The sequence below is a fragment of the Procambarus clarkii genome, chromosome 4 (genome assembly GCF_040958095.1).
Source record: "Procambarus clarkii isolate CNS0578487 chromosome 4, FALCON_Pclarkii_2.0, whole genome shotgun sequence".
Lineage (NCBI taxonomy): Eukaryota > Metazoa > Arthropoda > Malacostraca > Decapoda > Cambaridae > Procambarus > Procambarus clarkii.
The window spans coordinates 55,612,137-55,629,125 of record NC_091153.1 but is presented as its reverse complement, the minus strand read 5'-3'; the positions used below and the strand labels follow the sequence as shown (position 1 = coordinate 55,629,125).

General features: G+C 39.2%; 1 protein-coding gene across 1 annotated transcript in view; it reads right to left on the bottom strand.

The window, feature by feature from the left end:
* The window catches only part of LOC138371712 (serine-rich adhesin for platelets-like), a 36,035-nt gene extending 21,053 nt beyond the window's left edge, over positions 1-14,982 (bottom strand). Inside the window, exon 1 of the mRNA XM_069336733.1 lies at positions 14,939-14,982. Within this exon, the coding sequence (XP_069192834.1) occupies positions 14,939-14,982 (44 nt within the window). The remainder of the gene's footprint in view (positions 1-14,938) is intronic.
* Positions 14,983-16,989: the final 2,007 nt, after the last annotated feature.

Here is a 16,989-nt window from a genome sequence, read left to right as displayed (position 1 = left end):
TCTTTATTACTATAATACTTCAACCCCTTACCTCACTCCTTCACCCTTTCCACCTTTTGTATTTAACCCAAAAATGCACGTTTTGTATTCATTGTTTTCCTGAAGATCTTCCAGACTGGAATAAAACGTTATAGAAAATAAATCCTTCAATAATTACTAAGAGTTTCTTTATAAGGAACTTGGTAACATGATTGTTCCTTTCTTGTCTTGAATCATCGTTCACGCCGTTGATATTTTTGTTATGTATTTGAATTCTATACATTTAAACTTGACATATATATACAAAATTAAGGATAATTCTAAAATTTATTTTCTTGATACATTAGTCATTAATACTGGAGTTCAATTTGTTACGTCACTTTACCGTAAACCCACATTTACAAAACTGGGTTTACATTATCTTAGTTTTCGTCCAAAACTATTCAAACTGAATATAATTAAAACTTAAATAAAAAGAGCTTTCAATCTCTGTTGAGATTATAAATTACTTGATACTGAAGTTCAGTTTCTGCAAGAATTTCGAGTGCGTTTGTTATAAAGATATTTTATAGATTTCTGGGGAGACTCTTAACTACCAATTTAAACCTACTATCAAGGTAACTACAGTTCTTAGAGGTATAGTATATCTAAATATGGAAACTTCATTTGCTGAAAGTCATTCCTTAAGGAAAGAACATCGGCATATTCTTAGTCATATCCACAAATTACTTTTATGTTCATGTATACTAACAATAACACCATTATAATCTTTTTAAAACGTGGAGATCCATTACCTCAAATTATCTATATATTTCTTACGTCCTTCTTCCTCTTGAAAGAAGTTGAAAAATTAACTCTCCAAAATTCATGTTTCGATTTTAATGGGTCTGATGTACCCACTTAGTTGTGCATACGGGAGTTGAACTCTATCTTTTTGGTCCCGCCTCTCAACTGTTACTGTGTGACACTTGAGGATGTGGTCCCGTAGAATACACCTTAGTATCTACGGAGGCAAAGTGAAGATAGTCTGTCAGGGATAGCGGTGTGTTTTCTCTATTCTGTTGCAAGGTTTGGGTAATCATCTTCTGTATTCTAATGGGTTGGCTACGGGATTTGGTATACACTGTTACTATTCACTTGGTCCTGTAGTTAACAAGACGTGCCTATATATAAACTATCAGTAACAATTTGAGTGATTTATATGAAATGCTACACTATGTCTAATCTCTTATTGTAGATGTATATGTCCATTATCTTGGTGTTGCTGCTTAAGATATTTCTAATGACGGTCTGCCTACGTGAATAATTAATGAGATATTTAATAGTGAGCTTTTCCCCAGTGATCTTAATATAGAGGCAAGACGACAACACCTCTTTGATCAAGGTACCATTCAGTGCTCAAACAAGCATGACGAAGATCACAGAGGTCTACAGACAATGAACTTTAATATTCAACTATATTATGGCAAGCATGAGAGCACAATGGATCAGTCTAACACACAAAAATTTTAAATACATTTCCCTTGATGTATTTCGTATTTGATGTGATTTTTAAAGTAACTACCATCTATAACAATGTGTAAATTATTAATATCTGAGCGCTGCATGTGAATTTCTCTTGCACCTACAATATACAGTGGTTTTCATAAATACAATTTTTAAGTTTTTGAACAAAATATAAAATTATTAACCAGACTAATTATGGAAGTTTGGTTTCTGGCCCCAATGGGACAGTTACGAAGAGTCTGTACAAAGATGATGCTGAAATGGTGCCAATTAGCTGGAAAGTAATTTCATGTAACTGTTTAATTAAATGGTTAACTGTAACAATTGAATTTACATTTTTTTATTCATTTTATTTCCTTTATTTCCAGAGGTTGGGGTTGGTTGTGGGTTGGGTATCTGGAAGTGACAGTCGGGTGTTGAGAGAACAACTCTGTTTTTAGATATTAAAGTTGCAACATATTGAAGAAGGAAAAGATGAACAATTTTAAACACTCGGAAAAAAACATAAAACAAAGAAAGTTGGCGCTACGCTGAATACATTGACAAGTTTGTTTACATAAGCTATTTACTGAAGCCTTTGTGGCACTCGAACCTCTGTGGCTGCTGAGCCTCTGTGTCCATTGATCCCTTCGTAGGTAGGCCTACTGAGTCTTTCTGGCTACTGATCCTCGTAAGCTAGGTCTACCGAGCCTTCCGTAGCTAGATCAACCAAGGCTCAGTGGCTACCGAACATCCGAGACTAGGCCTACCAACCCTTCATAGCTAGGATTTCCGAGCTATCAAGCTCTCGAAGCTAGGCATACCGACCCCTCCGTAGCTAGGCCTACCGAGTGTCCATATCTCCATGACAATATTTACTGATCATCTACTGCTACGACAACAGTTCGTGACGTGTCAAAACAGATTACAGAGTCTACAGAGCAACAAATCTATCCCATTGCAAATTCTGAAAACAAAAATAATTAAATACAATTATACATGTCATATATATAACGCACCGAGAAGAATCGACTCTGTACAAGCATAAAGACACGCGCGAAAGTTGTATTATTATGCCCAATTTTCATGTATATTGTAAAGATTTTTTGGCGCTCTGCGTCAGAGGACAACAAGAAATCATTTTGAGAAAGTAGACCGAGAACTTTGGAGTTGGATCGTGTGTCAGTAACTCTCTTAACTACCTGCACGTGAGGTAGATTCAAATACTACACTCTTATGATATCAAATACGTCCTCCTGGATTCAAGCCTCACAATACGAGTTCTTTGATAAAAGCTGATCAGCAACTAGTATTGTTATAGTGACAATGATAAGAATTCTAGTATCAATGAGTAATATAATATCAATTAACAGTATTCGTTTTAAAGCAACGTAATAAAGCTAGTGAACAATATCACAGAGCCAATGTACAAAGTTCTAGATACATTGAATAATATTATAGAGCCACTGTACATAGGCATAGATATATTGAATATTATTATAGATCCAATGGAAAAGGTTATAGATATATTGAATAATACTATAGCGGCAATGAGCAATATTAGATTAACAGTGAGCAATATTACAGTGACCGTGAACATTATTAAGGTGAAAATAAACAATATTAGTGACGATAAACATCACAGTGAAAATGATAAATAGTATAGGGACAATGAGCAATATTGGCATCAATGAGCAATATTGGCATCAATGAGCAATATTGGCATCAATGAGCAATATTGGCATAACTGAGCAATATTGGCATCAATGAGCAATATTGGCATCAATGAGCAATATTGGCATCAATGAGCAATATTGGCATCAATGAGCAATATTATACTAGCAATGAATACAATTGAATACTATTTATGGATCCGGTCAGTCGAGCGGACAGCACGCTGGACTTGTGATCCTGTGGTCCTGGGTTCGATCCCAGGCGCCGGCGAGAAACAATGGGCAGAGTTTCTTTCACCCTATGCCCCTGTTACCCACCAGTAAAATAGGTACCTGGGTGTTAGTCAGCTGTCACGGGCTGCTTCCTGGGGGTGGAGGCCTGGTCGAGCACCGGGCCGCGGGGACACTAAAAGCCTTGAAATTATCTCAAGATAACCTCAAGATATTAGAGGTAATACATCAGCATACTACAATGTAGGTGAATAATATCATAGTGACCATGAAGAATAATACAGTGACAAATGAGAAATATTAGTGATAATAATCAAGATTATCGTGACAATGAATATCGTGACAATAAACAAGGAACACAAATGCGAATTTGTGTTCCTCACGTGTTCCCCAAAGAATGAGGTAATTTGATAGAATGATGTGCCCAAGATTACCAACCGAGTGCCGGCGGGTAGGGCGGGGGGAGCTAAAATAGCTCCGGCTATCACCTCCTAATGTCCAGTAGTGTTGGTCGAGAGGTTAAGGCATCCTGTACGCCAGCAGAGTGCTCCTGGAAGTATGGCTTTGAGTCACTTCTGGGGTGTGAGTTTTCAGTTGCATATAGTCCTGGGGACCATTCAGGCATGTTTGCATATATATATATATATATATATATATATATATATATATATATATATATATATATATATATATATATATATATATATATATATATATTATTAAATATGACCGAAAAAGTAAGATTAATAATTCTAACACGAATTTTCTCAATCTTTCGTACATTACGCTTCACTGTTGGAGGTAAATAAAAAATCACTTCTCCAAAATTCATTTTTATTTCTAGTCTGACGCGACACGGGCGCGTTTCGTAAAACTTATTACATTTTCAAAGACTTCACAAATACACAACTGATTAGAACTTGCGTTTCCCTGATTTTATATCTACATTTGAGTGAGGTGGGAAGGGTGATGTGGCATTACATTTGAGTGAGGTGGGAAGGGTGATGTGGCATTAACACAAGACAGAACACTAGGGGATATTAATAGGGTATTAAAAGTATCAACACAAGACAGAACAGAAACAATGGGTATTGAATAGAAGTGTTTGTAGAAAGCCTATTGGTCCATATTTCTTGATGCTTCTATATTGGAGCGGAGTCTTGAGGTGGGTAGAATATAGTTGTGCAATAATTGGCTGTTGATTGCTGGTGTTGACTTCTTGATGTGTAGTGCCTCGCAAACGTCAAGCCGCCTGCTATCGCTGTATCTATCGATGATTTCTGTGTTGTTTACTAGGATTTCTCTGGCGATGGTTTGGTTATGGGAAGAGATTATATGTTCCTTAATGGAGCCCTGTTGTTTATGCATCGTTAAACGCCTAGAAAGAGATGTTGTTGTCTTGCCTATATACTGGGTTTTTTGGAGCTTACAGTCCCCAAGTGGGCATTTGAAGGCATAGACGACGTTAGTCTCTTTTAAAGCGTTCTGTTTTGTGTCTGGAGAGTTTCTCATGAGTAGGCTGGCCGTTTTTCTGGTTTTATAGTAAATCGTCAATTGTATCCTCTGATTTTTGTCTGTAGGGATAACGTTTCTATTAACAATATCTTTCAGGACCCTTTCCTCTGTTTTATGAGCTGTGGAAAAGAAGTTCCTGTAAAATAGTCTAATAGGGGGTATAGGTGTTGTGTTAGTTGTCTCTTCGGAGGTTGCATGGCTTTTCACTTTCCTTCTTATGATGTCTTCGATGAAACCATCGGAGAAGCCGTTATTGACTAGGACCTGCCTTACCCTACAGAGTTCTTCGTCGACTTGCTTCCATTCTGAGCTGTGGCTGAGAGCACGGTCGACGTATGCGTTAACAACACTCCTCTTGTACCTGTCAGGGCAGTCGCTGTTGGCATTTAGGCACATTCCTATGTTTGTTTCCTTTGTGTAGACTGCAGTGTGGAAACCTCCGCCCTTTTCCATGACTGTTACATCTAGAAAAGGCAGCTTCCCATCCTTTTCCGTCTCGTAAGTGAAACGCAGCACGGAACTCTGCTCAAATGCCTCCTTCAACTCCTGCAGATGTCTGACATCAGGTACCTGTGTAAAAATGTCGTCAACATACCTGCAGTATATGGCCGGTTTCAAGTTCATGTCGACTAAGACTTTTTGCTCGATGGTACCCATGTAGAAGTTTGCAAACAGGACACCTAGGGGAGAACCCATGGCGACCCCATCTACTTGCTTATACATGTGCCCATCCGGGCTCAAGAAGGGTGCTTCTTTTGCGAGGCACTACACATCAAGAAGTCAACACCAGCAATCAACAGCCAATTATTGCACAACTATATTCTACCCACCTCAAGACTCCGCTCCAATATAGAAGCATCAAGAAATATGGACCAATAGGCTTTCTACAAACACTTCTATTCAATACCCATTGTTTCTGTTCTGTCTTGTGTTGATACTTTTAATACCCTATTAATATCCCCTAGTGTTCTGTCTTGTGTTAATGCCACATCACCCTTCCCACCTCACTCAAATGTAATGCCACATCACCCTTCCCACCTCACTCAAATGTAGATATAAAATCAGGGAAACGCAAGTTCTAATCAGTTGTGTATTTGTGAAGTCTTTGAAAATGTAATAAGTTTTACGAAACGCGCCCGTGTCACGTCAGACTAGAAATAAAAATGAATTTTGGAGAAGTGATTTTTGATTTACCTCCAACAGTGAAGCGTAATGTACGAAAGATTGAGAAAATTCGTGTTAGAATTATTAATCTTACTTTTTCGGTCATATTTAATAATATATGTCTACAGGAAAGACTGCTACCAAAATATACTAATGTTAAAGTGCACGACCCAGCAGCAAGGAATCAAGCCTTCACGATAAAATATCGCCAGGATCTGATTCGTGATCAGATATACAAGGCAGAGAATGAAATCAAAGACAACAAAACGCAACTACTTCATGCTACAAACGAGTGGAGAAATAGCAACATCGACCATAGTATCCGTACCCGCATTGAACAACACCTCGACATCCTCACAGACCAACATCACCTCAGCACTGAAACAAGGATTATCAAGAAACTAACAACATTATATGGAGGACCTATGGCAATTCCACCACCAAGAGATGGCTTCCTGAACCTTGCAGGAATTAACCTCACTGAGGACCAAGTCACTCTCCTAAATCTGGGCATAAACTGTCATGTTATGTCCAGACCGAGTGAAATGGCCCGGAAAGTAGAGTTGGAAATTCTGTTGGACGACATATTCGACCTCGAGACACAAAAGAAGGTCACTACCAAAGATACCTTACAAGCAGAACTTATTGCAGAAGGAGGAAAGAATCGAGGCAACTACAGAAGCACCATACTGTCCCCCGAGCTTAAAGCGGCAGCTAAAAGCCTTCGTGAGAACAAGGAGATAGTTGTCAGGAGAGGTGACAAGTCGCCAATATATGTCATTCTTAAAAAAGACGAATATCTGGCGAAAATGAACATCATACTCTCTGACCAAACTAAGTTCCAAAGGGTAACGAAGGACACTACAGCCGAATTAAAAGCAAAGGTCAACAAACTGATCGAAACTGTGAACGCCAAGAAATCCGGACTCCACCTGCCAAAGATCATTGGGGAATATAAACCTGGATATGCGTATGGAAATGTCAAGACGCACAAGCCTGGAAACCCACTTCGGCCAATCATTAGCCAGATACCCACACCCACGTACAGACTGGCGAAGCGACTCAACGGCCTGCTGACTCCTTATGTTCCTTGCGCCTTCAGCCTGAAGTCTCCAAAGGAATTTGTGGACTTACTGCGGGGCGCACGGGCCACAGGGATAAGAGCCTCGTTGGACGTAGAATCGCTGTTTACCAACGTACCTGTGGACGAGACAATCGGAATGATAGCCGACAGAGTGTATCGTGATCCAGCCTGTACTCCTCTTGACATGCGAGAAAGTATTCTGAGGAAACTACTCCAAGCTTGTACTAAAGAGGCACCCTTCTTGAGCCCGGATGGGCACATGTATAAGCAAGTAGATGGGGTCGCCATGGGTTCTCCCCTAGGTGTCCTGTTTGCAAACTTCTACATGGGTACTATCGAGCAAAAAGTCTTAGTCGACATGAACTTGAAACCGGCCATATACTGCAGTTATGTTGACGACATTTTTACACAGGTACCTGATGTCAGACATCTGCAGGAGTTGAAGGAGGCATTTAAGCAGAGTTCCGTGCTGCGTTTCACTTACGAGACGGAAAAGGATGGGAAGCTGCCTTTTCTAGATGTAACAGTCATGGAAAAGGGCGGAGGTTTCCACACTGCAGTCTACACAAAGGAAACAAACATAGGAATGTGCCTAAATGCCAACAGCGACTGCCCTGACAGGTACAAGAGGAGTGTTGTTAACGCATACGTCGACCGTGCTCTCAGCCACAGCTCAGAATGGAAGCAAGTCGACGAAGAACTCTGTAGGGTAAGGCAGGTCCTAGTCAATAACGGCTTCTCCAATGGTTTCATCGAAGACATCATAAGAAGGAAAGTGAAAAGCCATGCAACCTCCGAAGAGACAACTAACACAACACCTATACCCCCTATTAGACTATTTTACAGGAACTTCTTTTCCACAGCTCATAAAACAGAGGAAAGGGTCCTGAAAGATATTGTTAATAGAAACGTTATCCCTACAGACAAAAATCAGAGGATACAACTGACGATTTACTATAAAACCAGAAAAACGGCCAGCCTACTCATGAGAAACTCTCCAGACACAAAACAGAACGCTTTAAAAGAGACTAACGTCGTCTATGCCTTCAAATGCCCACTTGGGGACTGTAAGCTCCAAAAAACCCAGTATATAGGCAAGACAACAACATCTCTTTCTCGGCGTTTAACGATGCATAAACAACAGGGCTCCATTAAGGAACATATAATCTCTTCCCATAACCAAACCATCGCCAGAGAAATCCTAGTAAACAACACAGAAATCATCGATAGATACAGCGATAGCAGGCGGCTTGACGTTTGCGAGGCACTACACATCAAGAAGTCAACACCAGCAATCAACAGCCAATTATTGCACAACTATATTCTACCCACCTCAAGACTCCGCTCCAATATAGAAGCATCAAGAAATATGGACCAATAGGCTTTCTACAAACACTTCTATTCAATACCCATTGTTTCTGTTCTGTCTTGTGTTGATACTTTTAATACCCTATTAATATCCCCTAGTGTTCTGTCTTGTGTTAATGCCACATCACCCTTCCCACCTCACTCAAATGTAATGCCACATCACCCTTCCCACCTCACTCAAATGTAGATATAAAATCAGGGAAACGCAAGTTCTAATCAGTTGTGTATTTGTGAAGTCTTTGAAAATGTAATAAGTTTTACGAAACGCGCCCGTGTCGCGTCAGACTAGAAATAAAAATGAATTTTGGAGAAGTGATTTTTTATTTACCTCCAACAGTGAAGCGTAATGTACGAAAGATTGAGAAAATTCGTGTTAGAATTATTAATCTTACTTTTTCGGTCATATTTAATAATATATGTCTACAGGAAAGACTGCTACCAAAATATACTAATATATATATATATATATATATATATATATATATATATATATATATATATATATATATATATATATATATATATATATATATATATATATATAATAGGAAGGGAGTACCACCTCTAGCTGGAAGAAGGGGGACCCATAGCCTCGGAGGAAACCACGCATAACGCATTAGAGGGAATGTTTAGATCCCCTCCAATACAGTTTCTGTGTGCTTTTCTCCTACCACCCCCTTCCTTGAATATTTTTTGTGCTTTATTATGCATTTGATGGTTACAAGATATACATGGGTTGATACAAAAATAATAATGCAAAAAGGTGCTTAAAGGTTATGGATCTCTTGAAGAACACAACAATGGGAAACATTGATGAATGTCACAGACGGGTTCGATCATTGTTGCAAGTCAAACACTTCTTCGAATTCCTCTGAAGTTGGACTAGTGCCCAAGACGCAACAGGCATTTCCCCTCTGAATCGCAACACAACACTCCAATATATATATATATATATATATATATATATATATATATATATATATATATATATATATATATATATATATATATATATATATATATATATAATATATATATATATATATATATATATATATATATATATATATATATATATATATATATATATATATATATATATATATATATATATATATATATATATATATATATATGACCGAAAAAGTAAGATTAATAATTCTAACACGAATTTTCTCGATCTTTCGTACGTTTCTTTTCACTGTTGGTGGTAATTCAAAAATCAATTCTCCAAAATTCATTTTTATTTCTAGTCTGATGCGACACTTGAGCTCGTTTCGTAAAACTTATTACATTTTCAAAGACTTTAGTTTACACGTAATTCTCTAAGTAATTCGTAAGGACTCGTAATTCTGTGGCTCGGGTTCGATTCCCGCACGAGGCAGAAACAAATGGGCAAAGTTTCTTTCACCCTGAATGCCCCTGTTACCTAGCAGTAAATAGGTACTCGGGAGTTAGTCAGCTGTCACGGGCTGCTTCCTGGGGGTGGAGGCCTGGTCGAGGACCGGGCCGTGGGGACACTAAAAAGCCCCGAAATCATCTCAAGATAACCTCAAGAAGAAGAAGATACACATACACAACTGAATAGAACTTACACATCTTCGATTTGTTTATATCTACATTTGAGTGAGGTGGATGGGGTGAGGTGGTATTAATAGGGTATTAAATTCCTAAACACAAGACAGAACAAGAAACAATGGGTATTGAATCATATTTCTTCATGCTTCTATATCGGCTAGCCGAAAAAGTTAGGTTAGGTTAGGGTAGGTAGGTTAGGTAGTCGAAAAAGAATTAATTCATGAAAACTTGACTTATTAGGCAAATGCGTTCTGGCTACTAGATACGATATATATATATAATTATATATATATATATATATATATATATATATATATATATATATATATATATATATATATATATATATATATATATATGTCGTACCTAGTAGCCAGAACGCACTTCTCAGCCTACTATGCAAAGCCCGATTTGCCTAATAAGCCAAGTTTTCATGAAATAATTGTTTTTCATTTACCTAACCTACCTAAGCTATCCTAACCTAACTTTTTCGGCTACCTAACCTAACCTAACCTATAAAGATAGGTTAGGTTAGGTTAGGTAGGGTTGGTTAGGTTCGGTCATATATCTACGTTAATTTTAACTCCAATAAAAAAAAATTGACCTCATACATAATGAAATGGGTAGCTTTATCATTTCAAAAGAAAAAAATTAGAGAAAATATATTAATTCAGGAAAACTTGGCTTATTAGGCAAATCGGGCCTTGCATAGTAGGCCAAAAAGTGCGTTCTGGCTACTAGGTACGACATATATATATATATATATATATATATATATATATATATATATATATATATATATATATATATATATATATATATATATGTCGTACCTAGTAGCCAGAACACACTTCTCAGCCTACTATGCAAGGCCCAATTTGACTAATAAGCCAAGTTTTCATGAATTATTTGTTTTTCGACTACCTAACCTACCTAACCTAACCTAACCTAACTTTTTCGGCTACCTAACCTAACCTAACCTATAGAGATAGGTTAGGTTAGGTTAGGTAGGGTAGGTTAGGTTCGGTCATATATCTACGTTAATTTCAACTCCAATAAAAAAAATGACCTCATACATAATGAAATGGGTAGCTTTATCATTTCATGAGAAAAAAAATAGAGAAAATATAATTTTTCATGGGTTTTCCCCTAGGTGTCCTGTTTGCAAACTTCTACATGGGTACCATCGAGCAAAAAGTCTTAGTCCACATGAACTTGAAACCGGCCATATACTGCAGGTATGTTGACGACATATTTACACAGGTACCTGATGTCAGACATCTGCAGGAGCTGAAGGAGGCATTTGAGCAGAGTTCCGTGCTGCGTTTCACTTACGAGATGGAAAAGGATGGGAAGCTGCCCTTTCTAGATGTAACAGTCATGGAAAAGAGCGGAGGTTTCCACACTGCAGTCTACACTAAGGAAACGAACATAGGAATGTGTGTAAATGCCAACAGCGACTGCCCAGACAGGTACAAGAGGAGTGTTGTTAACGCATATGTCGACCGTGCTCTCAGCCACACCTCAGAATGGAAGCACGTCGACGAAGAACTCTGTAGGGTAAGGCAGGTCCTAGTCAACAACGGCTTCTCCAATGGTTTCGTCGAAGACATCATAAGAAGGAAAGTGAAATGCCATGCAACCTCTGAAGAGACAACTAACACAACACCTATACCCCCTATTAGACTATTTTACAGGAACTTCTTTTCCACAGCTCATAAAACGGAGGAAAGGGTCCTGAAAGATATTGTTAATAGAAACGTTATCCCTACAGACAAAAATCAGAGGATACAACTGACGATTTACTATAAAACCAGAAAAACGGCCAGCCTACTCATGAGAAACTCTCCAGACACAAAGCAGAACGCTTTAAAAGAGACCAACGTCGTCTATGCCTTCAAATGCCCACTTGGGGACTGTAAGCTCCAAAAAACCCAGTATATAGGCAAGACAACAACATCTCTTTCTAGGCGTTTAACGATGCATAAGCAACTGGGCTCCATTTTGGAACATATAATCTCTTCCCACAACCAAACCATCGCCAGAGAAATCCTAGTAAACAACACAGAAATCATCGATAGATACAGCGATAGCAGACGGCTTGACGTTTGCGAGGCACTGCACATTAAGAAGTCAACACCAGCAATCAACAGCCAATTAATGCACAACTATATTCTACCCACCTCAAGACTCCGCTCCAATATAGAAGCATCAAGAAATATGGACCAATAGGCTTTTTACAATCACTTCCATTTCAATACCCATTGTTTCGTGTTCTGTCTTGTGTTGATGAAATTAATACCCTATTACATACCACCTCACCCCATCCACCTCACTCAAATGTAGATATAAACAAATCGGAGATATGTAAGTTCTATTCAGTTGTGTATGTGTAAAGTCTTTGAAAATGTAATAAGTTTTACGAAACGCGCTCAAGTGTCGCGTCAGACTAGAAATAAAAGTGAATTTTGGAGAATTGATTTTTGAATTACCTCCAACAGTGAAAAGAAATGTACGAAAGATTGAGAAAATTCGTGTTAGAATTATTAATCTTACTTTTTCGGTCATATTTAATAATATATATATATATATATATATATATATATATATATATATATATATATATATATATATATATATATATATATATATATATATATATATATATATATATATATATATTGCTCGCCTCACAGCAGTAGCAGCCCTACATGCAGGGGATTTCCTGTTAGCAACCCCAATGTCGGCAACTGGCACACATCTCACACCACACGTCCTTTAAATTTCTGTGGCCCTCCGCCTTGCTGCCCCAATCCACACCAGATATAGGTGTATTTGCGGCGAGGTGGTGGCCGACAGGTACGGCCACCATGGCCTATTCTGCCTAAGCACAGGGGGATGGCACTCGAGGCACAGTGAAGTTAACGACATCATCAAGAGGAGCCTCACCACAGCTGGATGCCCAGCTGAAAGAGAGCCCCGTTACCTAAGGCGCCATAACTCTGATGCTCTTATTGGTCGCCCGGATGGTATCACAGTGAACCCCTGGAAGAATGGCAAGCAGTTGGTATGGGACTACACGTGCGTATCAACACTGGCTAATACCTACATTGACCTTGGTGTTGCACAACCAGGTATCGCTGCCACCCACAGGGAAGCAGCCAAATCTCGTAGGTGCAGAGAACTGGATCACCACTACAATTTTGTCCTAATTGCTTCTGAGACACACGGCACCTGGGGTAAAAGTGGTACCAGTTTTTTGAAGGAACTGGGTTCTAAGCTCATTGAAACAACAAGGGACCCTAGAGCTGCCAGCTTTCTTTTCCAGCGCCTCAGTGTAGCAATACAAAGGGAAAATGCACACTGCATTAAGGGTTCCTGCTCGCAATCTGAGGAGCTGGAAGAACTCGACAACCTATGATAATCATCTTTGCACCCTATATTTAACTCCTTTTTTTGTAACAAAGTTCAAATAAAACAAATATATATGTGTACATACAAAAGAACGGGGGGTGGTAGGAGAAGATAATATTAGTGTTCAGTGAGAAACCACAAGGTCTTCTCTGAATACTTTTTATTTTCTTCTCTGAGGTTATGGGTCCCCACATTGGCACCAGAGTTGGTACCCCTCACAAACTTTTATATTTATATATATATATATATATATATATATATATATATATATATATATATATATATATATATATATATATATATATATATATATATATATATATATATATTTCTGCACTCGTTTTGGCATCTTGAATCATATCTACAAATTTCTTAAACATTGACTGCTTGTATTTAGAATCTTGAGTCGCTCCACTGCTAAGCCCTGAACGCTCACTGAAGCTGAAACTGCCTTACAATCCCGCGAAGTTATCCGGATCCTCGTTCTTGTAGCTAGTGGCTTGTTTAGCCGGTCAACCACATAGTGTAGTTTGTAAAACGATTTCTCATGTCCGTTGGCGACTCCTTTGATTCTTAGAAACAGATCATGTTAAACCTCCTTCACATTTATACTCTTACAAATTCCGTAGACAGGTTGGGAGGTAGTTGAATCTGGCGGGATCCTCCCGTAGATTTACCTAACGCTGCCAGCGTTTATTATGACGGGATCTATGGACAGCACAAAACGTCCACTAGACTGTGCGACACAGTGGTTGCAAGGATCAGGTTGGGTTACCGTTACCTGTGGCAGGTGGCTGCAGGTGACGGGTCTCCCAATCCTGAGCACTCCAGTTGCAAACTCTGTGAGCAGGAACTACGGCATAATCTCCCGCACTACATCACTGAATGCCAAGTTATTAGACCTTTCAGACCAGTTGGCATGAGGTACCTGGAGCTTTGCAATTACTTTATTCACTCGTATTCTTGAAGATATCCTCACAGTATACCCAAAATTTGCCAGTGCAGGCTATTAAACACATGGCTCTGTATGACTAACCATCCTGCGAGATGGCGACTTGTATTACCACTGCTACCTTATTCAATCTTGTGTTGATGATATCCTCAAAATGCATCCGGAGTCTGCCAGTGCACACCGCTTATCACATACCTCTGTATGACTAACCATCCTGTGTGATGGGGATTTTTTAGCATCACCTAGTTAGCTTTTTTGACAAACTGTACTCCACTTCATATAGTCTAGGGTAGCTGCACTAATGCAGATGTACCTTATATCTTAATAAAAAAAAATATTATGATGGGATAGAAAGCTAAGATTTCTTCAGATCTGAAACTTATATATATGGGCAGCACAAAACGTCCACCAGACTGTGCGACGCAGCGGCTCCCAGGATCAGGTTGGGTTACCGTTACCTGTGGCAGGTGGCTACAGGTGACAGGTCTCCCAAACCTGAGCACTCCAGGTGCAAACTCTGTGAGCAGGAACTGCGGCATGATCTCCCACATAACATCACCGAATGCCCAGTTATTAGACCATTCAGACCAGTTGGCATGAGGTATCTAGAGCTCTGCAATTATTTCATTCACTCTCGTGTTCTTGACGATATCCTCATATTGCACCCAAAATTTGCCAGTGCAGGCTACTAAACATATGGCCCTGTATGACTAACCATCCTGAGAGATGGGGACTTTTATTACCACTGTTACCCTATTCACTCTTGTGCTCATGATATCTTCATTATGTACCCAGAGTCTGTCAGTGCAGACTACTTATCACATGCCTCTGTATGACTAACAATCCTGTGATGGGGATTGTTTAGCACCAAGTAGCTAGGTTTTGACACACTTTAATTAAATCTCCCCTTCATATAGTCTAGGGCAGCTGCACAAATGCAGATGTACCTAAATGCATTAATAAGAAAAAAATATTATCTTTTCAGTTTGTCTCTGGTACATCAAACGGCTAAGACTGCTTATTACACTGTTAATTTATGCATTTACCGCTAATCATCGTAAACCATATAGTGAACTGCTCTGTATACCCTATATCATCATGGTTCACTGTAACTCATAGTCATACACACGTACCGTGTCTGGTAGTTTACAGTAACACGTGTATATAGTACCTCAATCAATTTCGTTGGCGGAGGGCTTAATCTTGAAGTGTACTTCAAGATTATCTCACGCTCTCTGTGAATGGCCCAATATATTTTCCATATATTTTCCCCATATTCCTATATTTCTCTATCACTTATTCTGGTCTCTTTACAACCTAACGACTTTACAGTAAAGTACGACCTGGTTGTATTCAACCAGATCACTTCAAAACCTCGTATAATATTCGACCAGGTCAACACATTCGTCACATTATTCGACCTGGTCACCTCACGATCAGTGCAGTAGTACACTTTCGAGACCTGTGTACTACATAGTACTCGACCAGGTCACTTTACTTGACCTGTACGTAACTGTTACGTATATGTCGAGTACGTCACATTACTCGACCAGCGTTTCAACATTGCATATCCCACGACAAACTGCCAGTAGCGAAGTGAAGAATACCAGGGGCCAGATTCACGAAGCAGTTACGCAAGTACTTACGAACGTGTACATCTTTCCTCAATCTTTGACGGCTTTGGTTACATTTATTAAACGCTTTACAAGCATGAAAACTTCCTAATGAACTGTTGTTATTGTTATAAAGAGCCTCCTGGTGCTTCGGAGCTCATTAACTGTTTAATAATTGTAAACAAAGTCGACAAATATAGAGAAAAAATGTAGAGGTTCGTAATTCTTTGCGTACCTGCTTCGTAAATCTGGCCCCATATCTCTACCCTACCATGGCGTGTTGACCACCAGCTCTCTCTACAGGGAGGCTGCGTCCTACTCTGCCTTCTTCCTCTGGAAAAATGTTACCAAGTGATAGTATCGGTGTTAAAAGAGGTTTGTGAGGTGTTGTCATATGTCACAGACACTCTCACGGCGGCCGCGTGTGGCTATTCCTTCCAGATCCCTAAGGGCCGGTAAATATAGTTCGTGCTAGCCTCATATATACCTTTTGGTGATGACGTAATCGCTGCTTTGGAGACGTCGAAATGGTCGTTTGCTGTTTGGCCACTACCCCCCTTCACCTCAGGTGATTGGCTCTCTATTGGCTGCTAAAACGAATTTTAGAGTGACGTTAATGTTATCCCCATAGTTCCTGTGCCGATATGTGTGTCTGAACGGTGTTTTGGGCCAGCGAGCTCCACCACAGATGCTGCATCTCGCCCATTATTCTCATCTCCAGAGCGGTATTTCTCCTCGCAGTCATTCTCTCCGTTAAGGTATTGCGATTACAGTTAGTGTGAGAGCCATTGCAGCTATTTATGTATGGTGATCACAGCAAGGAATCCATATATCTGATAAAGGCACTTGGGATGAGTTGATATGTTGGCAAAAATTTAAAAATGATTTTCCAGAATGATTTTAAGTGGATGAAGAGTTTATTGAGAAGAATAT